Source organism: Genypterus blacodes, unplaced genomic scaffold (genome assembly GCF_046128005.1).
Source record: "Genypterus blacodes isolate CSIRO-AG114 ecotype Tasmania unplaced genomic scaffold, CSIRO-AGI_Gbla_v1 ptg000058l_1, whole genome shotgun sequence".
In the NCBI taxonomy this organism is placed as follows: domain Eukaryota; kingdom Metazoa; phylum Chordata; class Actinopteri; order Ophidiiformes; family Ophidiidae; genus Genypterus; species Genypterus blacodes.
The window spans coordinates 7355604-7367500 of NW_027466870.1; the positions used below are offsets into that span (position 1 = coordinate 7355604).

An 11897-nucleotide genomic window follows, 5' to 3' on the forward strand; every position below is an offset into this window, starting at 1 on the left:
CATGATCGCATAAAGGCCGAGGAAAGAGTGGAGCCAAAGAGAACATGTGTGGGTAGAGGCGAAAGATGCGTGAAAAGAAAAGGATGCAAACAGTCCAAAGCAGCCACAGGATGTGATCACATAAGCCTCCGTCCTCTCTTCTTCCTTTAAGAAGAAGCCACTGTGTGCTGAGACGGGAAATGCTTCATTTGTAACATTTTAGGTTTATAAACACAGAAAGCAGCATTAAAAATTTGCATCCAGTGAATCCACTGAAACAGCTTCTTTTAACTTTTTTGTTTAACATTTGCCCCCCGACTGTTAGGCGCAGGCTGTGAAAGTCTATTAGCATGTGGATCCTCACAGCAGGTTTACTCGTTGCATGGGAAATGACTCATGAAAGCAGACAATGATAAGATGCAGTGTAATTTAATGTAATTACTACCATGTCTACAAAAGGTCATAAGTGAGCTGTTCTGCTGGGTCGCCATGGGAACCGTCTCGCTAATGGATGACGGGACGGCTGCCTTTGGAATCACCTCACCCTGTTTGTTAGACAGAGACACAATGAGGGACTAACAGGTACTTTCCTACTGTGACACATATTCAGTAGTAAATAGTGGTGACTGGATTATATAAGTGTGAAAATAGTAAAAAGTATAAGTAGACACTGTGCAACTGAAATAGTGCTCAGAATTGAAGGGCACTCATACCCCTGCCAAGACCCAACAGAAATCCAATTATTGCTCCATATCTCAATAATGAAATTTAAGGGGTTAATGCCCAGAGCCTGCAGACAAACTACAGTTATCTCCCCCTACGATCTAAAAGCACAAATCTATCATCAATAGTTTGGAGGAAACCAGTCTGGATGTTCTGGATGTTGTCCCATTGATCGATCCTGAAGAGAAGAAATAATATTTTGTTTGAATTTGTGCCTTTGGCTTAACTGAGAGTGAAATTGCATATGGACTTAGTTTGCTTATGGCATGAAGACCAATCAATCAGTCAATCCATAATTATTGATTTGTCATGATAGTATGCACCACACTGAATCAGCATCATCTGGTTGATCCTCTTATATTTCAATATATCACTGGAATGAAGTTAATGCATACAGTATATGGATTGGAGTGGTAGTATGTCTTAATGTCTCTATGGTGACAAGGTGTCAGCGAAACATACATCATGCTGAAATAGAGGAGGTTGACCCAAACACACCAGAACATCAATTTTGGTTGATTGTTCTTTTACTGTTAAAACATGACATTGCAAAACAAAAGTCCTCAATTGCCTCAAAACTCTTGTTCTTCTTGATGTAGTTTGTATTTCAAATCTAATCCTGGAGGTGGAAGTACATCTTGTCAAGTATTGGATAAATTTACATAAGTTCTTAATGTGATGAATGATCGTTTATGAAAGCAGAATTGTTTGCAGAGACGTGCTGCACTGTTCCAACCCTGAGAATCATCCATTACATAAATGCTGGTAAACATACACACGTACAGTACATGCAACCACGTGCATGCACAGTATTCCATGTGACACAAACAGAGAAACACACTCTGCTCTGTGAGGGAATAAACTGTTTACTAAGCATCAAATGCATGCCTCATCAAATACAACACAGTTACAGTAATCATCTAAATTTAGAATACTTTGTGTTTAATGTTCCATGTAATACCCATATTTAGGCTTTTATTTACATCAGCAGTGTGTGTGGGAGCTGTGAAGCAACAGAGCGTTCCCTATATGGGGGAAGGGGGGGGGGGGAGAGAATGAATTAACAGATTTAGTGTCATCTCTCAGTCTGGGATAGGAGCCAAAGTATCGACCACTTTAATCCCTTCATCCCTATCTTCCTCCTCATCCTCCCTAACCTCTGTCCCTGTTTGTCTCTGTCTGTCTGTCTGTCTGTCTGTCTGTCTGTCTGTCTGTTTTATGGTTTTGTCTGTGTTTTTGTCTATTCAGATTAAAGTCCTTTAATACGTGTGTTTGTGTGGTCGCTCAAATCAAACCAGTGAGACAGGTTAAGCTGTCTTTGGCTTTAGAAGAAGCTTCCAGCAACAGATCAATGTGACCGTTACTGCTGCCTATGCATTAAACGATGTGTGGTGATTACGCAATCAACTTTACATCACTTATAAAAGCAACTGAGGGGTTTATTGATTAGGAAAGAAAACTATTTACCAAACATGCTGTAAGGGAGAATCAAGAAAATCCTTTACAGTGATTAATTAAATATCATATGGTTTTCCAAATGCATTGTATAGGTAGATGTATAGATTTAACGGGGAGTACGATTACACAACCAAACTCACAAGTAATCCCCATAAAACTCTGCAGCAGAGTCTGCCCAGAGCGGAGGTGACCTGATCATGATAAGTGTTTACATTGATCTGAACAGTCAGACAGTTCATGCTGGGGTGGGTGAGGTAATGGCGAGGCGACCAACAGCTTATATCTACATTACAGACGCTTTATGAAGGCGTGAGTATCTGTTAATCTGACACTAGGTTCAGGGGGAGAATCAGCTCTAATCCCATGACTAGCCTAATAAGTCCACTCACAATGAGACCCTAACACGTGGACAACACCGGTAAACACACACAGACACACAGGCACACACCAGCGTGGCTGTAGACACAGAAAAAAATCAATAAAAGACGCTAAACAGCTGAACGGCTACGAAATGTGTAATCTTGTTGCTCCAGGTAAATCTTAAATAGGCAATTTAAAGCTTAACAGTTGAAGTGATGGATTAGATCCCTGATACAAAAACACAGAGATTAGAGGGAGCCAGGGGAGGGGGAGGAAATATACTGCATCAGAGACAAAGGTGCCGGAGGCCGAGCAAATGCAGAATATTTGCCTTTACTAGTGAGGCAGACAGAGAGAATCAAAGTGTTTACATCTATTATTGATCATAATGAGCACTGGGTGCTGTGCTGCAACTGTCTGTCTATATTTGCATGTTTTATTTCTATGTAAGGAGGTTTGTGGGGAACCATAGAGCCAGGAGGCATCAGACTGATATTACAGAGATGCTTCATGTTAGACACAGAACAACATGTTTGCAAACACAATGATATCTGCAGTTTATGTGTACGTTACATGCAGCACCGTTTACATCAGCACAGGATGTAAAAAAGTCCCAAAAGGTTTAAAATGGAGCTACTGCAAAAAAAGATACAATGATCAACCTTTTCACTCCCCTGCTGCAGCACTGCTGGCAGACTGAGTGAAAACAGGCCTATTTATGTACTCTTTTTTTAACACCCCTTCATGAAAACCTGCCACGCTTCTGATTGGTCAGATGCAAAATAAAATAAAATAAAATAAAATAAAATAAAATAAAATAAAATAAAATAAAATAAAATAAAATAATCTTCTGCATCTCCATATTTATTGTCATGCTGTCTCCATAATGTGGACTTTCTTTTTTTTTGTGATGCATTCAAACGTGCTGAAGATGCGTGCACCATTTGACAGTGTGCTCTTTACCACTTTGCAGTGAGCACCTGAAGGCATCATTATATATTCAGTAGGTTTAGAGCCACATTAGAAACCCCTAGGAGTCGTGTTTCATCCACCTGATTAATCTAAACCCAACATTCCTTCTCCCCCTACATTTTTATTTACCACCAAGAAGAATTATGTGCCACCTTCTTCGGTATTAACAGGTTGTTGTGGTTTTTCACAGCAGTTTTTGCCAATAGAATAACAGCATTCTCCTGCTGCAGATGGGGCTTGATGAGAGCAGCTAAGACGCAGCAATGCAGTAAATGTGCTGCTATAAAAGGACACAAGCCTAAAGTGTTTAAGTTTTGTACCGCAGCAGAACTGGCCGATCATTCAGGTTCATCTCTATGATCGATGTTTTCACACAGATAATCACAGGCTGCACATTAAATATGAAGAATGCAAGGGGAACGGAAAGGAAACTATGAAAACTTAATGAACAAAGAATTACAGTGATCAAATGTTAAAATTAATCAACCACTGGGATCCAATGGACATACATGATCTGTGTGTGTGTGTGTACATGTGTGTGTGTGTGTGTGTGTGTAGAGAGTGAAGGAGACAGCTCCTCAGAGGGAGGTGAGACGTGTAAGCCTGTAGCTTGTTGCCGAGTTAGTCAGGATTAGGACATGTATCTGTGGGATCAGGCAGAGTTATTGGGACCCTACAAGCCACAACCTCACACCATCTGTCCACACACACACACACCAGGCCTGTCCTCAACGCTGTCCTACCATCTCCCTCTGTGAATGCCGCGTCCTCTTGTTTCTGTCTCTGGTGTCCCCCCCAACAACCCCAGCCTCTGATGAAGTTTCTCCCACTTCAGCCCCTTGTGGCCTTTTATGACCCTACTTGACCTTTAGATGCTTAAGAGGATAGAGGCTATTAAAGGGTATGAGGAGGGGTTATCAGGGTGACACAGGGGTCAGCTTCCCATTGAGGTGTTTCCGGCACCACGATCTGAACTGATGGGAGAGACTCAAGCTTAGAATGCAGCTGATGACCAGTCAAAGTCCTTTGTTAATACAAATTGGTGTGTTTATACATTACTCTGTGTAATTTGCAATACATTTCTAAATACAAATTCTTACCATATTAAGTCTAAAGCAGAGAGAGAGAGAGAGAGAGAGAGAGAGAGAGAGAGAGAGAGAGAGAGAGAGAGAGAGAGAGAGAGAAGTCATGCAAATATAAAATAAGTTCTCCAAGGACATGGTGCTCCTGAAGGTGTCCACACTCTACTCAATACGCCTGTAGACATAATGACTTGTTACAACAGGGAAGAACACACAGAAAAACACTAATAACATGAACGGTTCCATTCCATTTAGCTGTGAAAGGGGCCCAGCATGCACAACGCCCGGCCCCTGATCACTGGAACACCTAAATGGAAAGCAGCTATGACTAATGTGATTATCTACTTGTGTGGTTGAGTTTAATGCATTGCTGCACACACTCACACAGCAGTAGATCCTAAATGAATTGACAGGTTTGACACTTTTTTTTCAGAATTTGGCCACAGCTTGACTAAATCCATTAGTTAAGTGAGAAAAAACACACTTCTTCCACTTCTGTGTTCCTGTTAATTATGACCACGGCCCTAAATTTAGACTGAAAACACTCAGCGGAGAGTCTCAGGGTGTGAATTGAACGTGTCCACCTGAATGTGAGGTGCTTTGGAGGAGAACTGTTTGCAGGAGGGCTGTGTGGTATGAGGTAAGTTCCTCTGTGTCTCCCCCTCTCTTTGTCCCTCACCCTCATGGGAGGCCCTGTTGGTTTAGCCGCTAAGCTTTCCCCGGAAACACAAATGATGGAGAGATAGAGAGGTTAAACTAGAGAAAGACAGGAAGAGGGAGTGAAAAAACGGGACTGACAACTGTTGGGACCTTTTTTGTCTTTTTTTAATGTGACTGACTCTTATTTAATCCTTAATGGTTTTCTTATATCCTAGTTTATCTGCACGGCTCACACAGTTGTGCAAAATGAATTCAAATGGTAAAACGCAGTGGATTAAAGGAATCAGGGTGCTGTTTCCATGAGTTAGTGTCTGGTTGTGGCGTTGGTGTTGCTTACTGTACAGATCAGATTTGTAATGGCAAATGAACTCACTGATTCCTTAGCGAGACGTCATTAAGACACGGAGAGACGCCGGATTAACACGGTCAGCTTTTAAGGAGCACTAAGACATGCGTACCTGTAAGGCATCCTTTCTGCTGAGTTGGGGAGAAACAAAAGCAAACTAATTTACAGATTTTGAGCCAAAGTGCAAGAGACAAGACAGCGTGGGGGATAGGGGGCGGGGCAAACGATTCAATTGAGGAAGATACAAGCTGGGAATGTTGACATTGAATTGATTTGCCTCAAATTTCTGAACGCATTTTTTTATTCCTGACTTTAATGGATTCTGTGGGTTTTTGTTTTGGGGGGTCAAAGAGGTTTTAAAGGTGAATTCTTCTTCTTGATCTTGATGGCATCTGTGTGTTCATGCACAAACTCAAAACTGCTCCTTCCTGCATCACGACCTCATTAGTAATGCAGTGCAGTAGCAGTGAATGGCCACTGTGAGGCAGTACAGAGTCTATTCTATACTCTGCTCTATTTTCTACCACATGTTTATTTCCTGATAAATAAGCAAACTGATCATTCTGTCTACATTGACTGAAATCTGATATAACTAATTGAGATCGAGGCTGATTTCATGAGTGAAATCATGATTTTCGTGTGTTTGTGTGTGAGTGAGAGTGAGACAGAGAGACAGAGAGAGAGACAGAGAGACAGAGAGACAGAGAGACAGAGAGAGACAGAAAGACAGAGAAGGACAGAGAGAGAGAGGGGGGAGAGGAACTAAATATGTGTGTTGCAGTTTACATGTTTTGGGACAACAAAGTTGTTGGTGTGTGTCATTCAGATTATATGCAAGATTAGATGGAGTGTATGTGGAAGGGGGGCAGAAGAGAAGAGAACTATAGAAAAGAGAAATAGTGACAGAGAGAGGGAGAAACAGAGAAACAGAGAAAGAAAGAACGAAAGAGAGAGAGAACAAAGAGGACCCAACTGAAAAAGAAAAGAGAGACAGAGAGAGAGAGAGAGAGAGAGAGAGAGAGAGAGAGAGAGAGAGAGAGAGAGAGAGAGAGAGGATGGGGCAGAAAGACAGAAATGAAAGAGAAATAGAGATGGGGAGAGAGACAGAAAGAGATAATTACTCACACACAAACACACACAGCGAGAGAGAGAGAGAGAAAGAGAGAGAGAGAGAGAGAGAGAGAGAGAGAGACTGGTACTATGACAGTGAACTATGAGTGAGCGATGTGGGGAGGGGGGTGGGGGGGTTAGAGGGGGGGGGGGGGCAAACAGGGATTTGCAGCACAGGGGACAGACAGAAAGGGGGCAGTGGCACTCAGAATGCTACACACATGCTCACACACACACACACATACACACACACATACACACACACTCTCTCTGTTCTCTCTCTCTCTCTGTGTCTCTTTCCAAACGTGTCAGTTGATTATTTTTGTGTGTGTACGTGTGTGTGAGTGTGAGGGGGGATGTCGAAAAGAGCCTGAAACCATCCTTCGTCTCTATGACTGACGGTAAGATCATCTCATTCCTCTCTGCCCTTCTACATTTCTCTCCTTTCATTCTACCTTTTTCTCCCTCTTTCCCCGGCTCTCCGCTCGGGCTGTTTTTTTTCCGGCTGCATGGCTTTTGGCCGCCGCTCTGGTCCCGGGCCAGGCCGAGGCCTCTTCCGTGGAGCCCCCCGGCAACAGTTTGCTTTCTGTTACCAACTAGTTTGAGCCGTGGGGGGGCAGATTTAATGAGCAGCACAGCAGAGGCAGTAGGCAAAGGTGGATTTTTAATTAGAGGTTTGTTTCCGTAATGATAAGCGTTGGATTTGAAGTGCTGTCATTGTGATGTGAGAGGGCTGCATTCCTTCACTTCTCATGTGGACTCTATTTTTAAAATATTAATAACAAGCCCATTATTAAATTATCTGCTTGCTCTCTATAATTACAGCAAACAAGTGACAAGTGATGTTTAGTCCTTAGAGGTTTTTGTATCACATGTTCAGATGTTTAAAGGAGACTGTATTCACTCTGAGAGCTGGACGGCTCTGTGAAAGTCATGAAATGCGGATGTGGTGCCTTCAGAGCTGTGGAGCTTTCTGGAAATATGAGTTATGTTCTGAACTGCTATCAGTTATACATCATGATGATAAACAGCAGGAGATGATGTTATATTTTTACGTTTTTCTTTTAATTATAGATAGGGTTTCCACTCTTTTATGAAACTACGAGGGGACTCTTTAAAGCACATACCTCCACCAAGACTGAACAACCCTGGATTACATTTCTTTATGGGGTGATGGAGTTCTGTTTGTCATCTCATGTGGTGAATTTCTGCCCTTGCATTTATTATAATTATTCTTACTACATCTATGACTCTTACTCCTACTATTACCAATATATTTCCCAAGAAACAATTATCATTAAACATATCTAGAAACACTATTTTTAGACTCAATTCAGCCCATTAACAGGAGACTGCTAACAAACAAATAAACCAATGACTGGATGCAGATATTTTATTTATTTATTTATCTTAACTAGTTAGTTTAAGTTTTATTTTACTTAATTAATTCTGATTGAGATTTTTTAAAACATACATACAAAAATTCATACAACCGGACACGGGATGACAGAAAATGACTGATCCTACACCATTATGCACAACTTCTAACATCACAAACAGGTTCTAAAAATAAGTGTTCCATGCGGCTTGACACCTGTGTGAGGGTGATAAGAGGATGTACATGTGCATACAGAGTGTATATGGTGGCAGAGGGGATCTGAATCAGATTGGTGTCTTCAAGGTAGGAATGGTTTGATTCTTCTATCACAGATTGCATAATGTTGTTTTTCTGTTTCCCTTCAGGACGAAGGAGCCAGAGACACAGACAGAGGGACACACAGTTTCTTACAGAGGAAACTCATCCAGTACATTTCCTGACATCACTGCTGCTGCTGTCTATGAGCCGCACTGAGAGGGACGAGCGGACCCTCAATCAGTCCTGACACACAGAGAAACATATTTAAAGCCCCACCATCCACAGACACCATGTCGTCTCCTCCCATCCCCATTAACTCTCTCCCTCCCAGCCCTCTGGCCATGGAGTACCTGAATGACTTTGATCTGCTCAAATTTGAGGTGAAGCCTGACACCCCTCCCCTGGCTCCTCCCTCTGTGTACCCCAAACCTGGCCTCCCCCACGACCCCTCCAGCTCTCCGTACATCGGCCATCCTCCCCAGGATTCCAGTTTGAGCTCCAGTCCTTACAACTCGCTGCCTCCCTCGCCGACGCTCAGCGATGCCCACCCGCCACCTTCGGGCTCTTCCTCCCTGTCCTCGTCATCCTCCTCCATCTCCTTCCCCCTCTCTATCTCCAACAGCTTCACCTCTGGGGTTAGCTCCGGCTCTCAGGGCAATGTGGAGGGCAGCCCGGTCCACGGCGGGCCGCAGGGTCCCACCCCGGCCTCACTGGAGGACCTGATCTGGCTGGCGGCGCTGCAGCAGCAGTTTGGAGGCGAAGTGACAGGACCTGCCACTTTGCTGGGAGCCTTGGGCGGGGTGCCAGAGCGAGGAGACCGAGAGAGGGGGCCTGCCAATGGCTTCCTGGGCTGTGAAGATGCTGTGGAGGCGTTATTGAACTCTGCTGCTGCAGCTGTCAGCTCCCAGGTAACAATCTGTCTTGCTTTCTGTTAAGATCAGTCTGTCTTTTACGGTGTTGACATGAAATAGATCTAACTGTCCTCTCCGCTCTTCCTCCAACGCGTTCTCTCTCTTCTGTTTAGTTTCCGGCCCTTTCTCAGAGTTCCAGCAGCAACCTGGGAGACTCCAGCAGCGACAGTGGAGGTGACATCTCCTGTGCCAAAGGGACAGACATGTGCCACCGCCCGCTCGTCTACCTCTCATCCGCTCCTCCCTCTATACCAAACACTGGCCCTGCCTCAGCACCATACCCACAACCACTCAGCCCACAGGGCCGCCTGCATCATCATCATCAGCATCACCATCATCAGCATCATCCACACCACTCTATGCATGGCAACCATCACCACCATCATCACCCCCAACTCGGCCAGGTACACGAGACACACAAACCCAGACAGGCCAGGGACGTTAATGATGACCGGACAGAACAAGAAGGGTGAATTAAATAAAGATGGGGATTTAGTTCATGTAGAAACAAGCAGCACATGGGATCATGCAGCAAAGAATTAGGATTAGGATTTGAGAACATGGTTATGAATGTCTATCCTGCAGTAAGTCTCCATTTAAAGTTTAAAGTCTCTACATGCCTACATGGCTGCTCACATTCTGAGGTGGGACTTAGAGTTTATACACACCAATACTTCATAACCTTTAACAACCACTCCTCTATAATCTGTGTTCCATGGAGATCGCTCTATGCAGTATATGGAACACAAAGTGAGCTTATCATAATATCTGCTATTATTGCCATGAGTAATCCTGATAACTGTCACCCACACTTAGTCAGATTACATGACAGATTATGGACATGTGGTGCTGAGAAGTGGCCCCTGACTGACAGGCTTGATCACACACACCTTCATTACATGTGCATGAGCCATAATGCATGTTAAACATAACTCAGATGTGTCCTCCATCACATATGTCGCCCCATATTCATCTGCCGTACCTCGTGGCAAACTGACATTCTGCAATAACATATTCCCTGCGTGTGTGTGTGTGTGTGTGTGTTTTCTCTCCATCTGTCTACAGTGTGGGGCGAACGATCGTTTCTCCGACGAGCAGCTGGTGAGCTTGTCTGTGCGGGAGCTGAACCGACACCTGCGTGGAGTGAGTAAGGACGAAGTGGTTCGCTTGAAGCAGAAGAGACGCACGCTAAAGAATCGAGGCTACGCTCAGTCCTGCCGCTACAAACGCTTACAGCACCGCCATGCTCTGGAGTCGGAGAAACACGTACTCACACAACAGGTACACACATTAGCACTCTCACTCAATCCCTAAGCCCCCGACCCTTACGTTACCACATGACAACCCTGACAAGTCCTTTGCTTATGGATGTGGATGTATGCGTCAATCTAACATGTGAATGAAGTTGCTTACATGTCGGATTAGACACAAGCACAAAGTACAAGGTAGTGAGCTAGTGCCGACCTGGAGCCAAGGCCTGATGCAGACGGCCAATCAGAACTATGAGTTGTCAAGTAAAACAGCATGTTTTCATTCAGTGTGCACAGGGTGTAACACAAAAATCGCCTTCAAATGATCAAATGAGAAAATTAAGATCATGGAAATCAGTTCCATCTGTCCCATTTAAAGGTCCATATGATCCAATTTAAGTAAAGCAAACATTTCTCATCAACCCTCGCAGCTTTGGTTTTAGATTTTAATACTATTTGCATATTCCATTAATTGAATATTGTGAACTGGCTGTAGTTCATTAGCAATCTGTGCTGTGGCTCAGCATTAAAACTGCAACCATGCCACTTTCCTCTGCAGCTGGAGCAGCTGCAGTGTGAGCTGAGTCGAGTGCTGAGGGAGAGAGACGCCTACAAGACTCGCTACGAGAAACTCCTCAGCACAAACCAGGGCCCCGGAGACGCCCCGGCAACCCACCCCAGCAACCCAGCGTCCCCGCCCCCTGACTACTTCCTCTGATTTGAACCAGAGAGAAGGGCAGACAAAATGAAGAACAAGGCCAGATGATGGAGCAATCAATGATGAGTAATCACAAGGAGGGTGATGTGTGTACGAATGTGAGTGTGTGCGCTGGAGAGAGAGAGAGAGAGAGAGAGAGAGAGAGAGAGAGAGAGAGACACTGGCAGAAAATGCAACTGTGAAATTCACCCTTGAGTAATTTGACTGATAGTTTGAGTTAAATTCAGCTCTAGGTTGCTTCATGGACTTTATTGTGAAGTTGATAGTTGCACGAAGACTAACTGGGAGGTCTTCTGGATCGACTTTGTGCTGGTGACCGACACCAGAGCCGTGGTGAACCAAACAGCCCTGTTGGCCCGAGATTACACAGGAAATCAAATGGCTTGTCTTGCAATAAAAGGTGACTCCTCCAAATTTACACACCAAATTCAGCTTGTTGGTCTTGGGGAGCACTACTCAGCACGCGATGACAACAGGAAAAGACTTTTGTAGCTGTAGAGGGCGCTGCACAAAGTCAGGGAATCTGACCTCCAGCAGACGTCCATATTGGGAATAAGATGTGAATGTACGTGTCGGCTGGCGTCCTCCCTGCTGCCTGGACGTCCTGACGGAGGACGGGGGAGACGAGTTTATGAGGTTTCTCACGTATCTTAAAGGAGCGGCTACGCTTTAAAGATGACACAATAATATTT

General features: G+C 44.1%; 1 protein-coding gene across 1 annotated transcript; it reads left to right on the forward strand.

Annotated features, from left to right (window-relative positions):
* The first annotated feature begins 8616 nt into the window (after positions 1-8616).
* Positions 8617-11205, forward strand: nrl (neural retina leucine zipper). The gene is made up of 4 exons (XM_076153131.1): positions 8617-9234; positions 9351-9641; positions 10303-10518; positions 11047-11205. Exons 1-4 carry the CDS (start codon positions 8617-8619, stop codon positions 11203-11205), a joined length of 1284 nt encoding a protein of 427 aa, XP_076009246.1.
* The last annotated feature ends 692 nt before the right edge of the window (positions 11206-11897 follow it).

What these genes read in the sequence shown, in the direction of transcription:
- nrl (XM_076153131.1), top strand. Translation starts at nt 8,617, where the DNA reads ATGTCGTCTCCTCCCATCCCCATTAACTCTCTCCCTCCCAGCCCTCTG. An exon ending in ATCACCCCCAACTCGGCCAG is followed by an intron (nt 9,642 to 10,302) that starts GTACACGAGACA and finishes ATCTGTCTACAG; the next exon opens with TGTGGGGCGAACGATCGTTT. An exon ending in AACACGTACTCACACAACAG is followed by an intron (nt 10,519 to 11,046) that starts GTACACACATTA and finishes TTTCCTCTGCAG; the next exon opens with CTGGAGCAGCTGCAGTGTGA.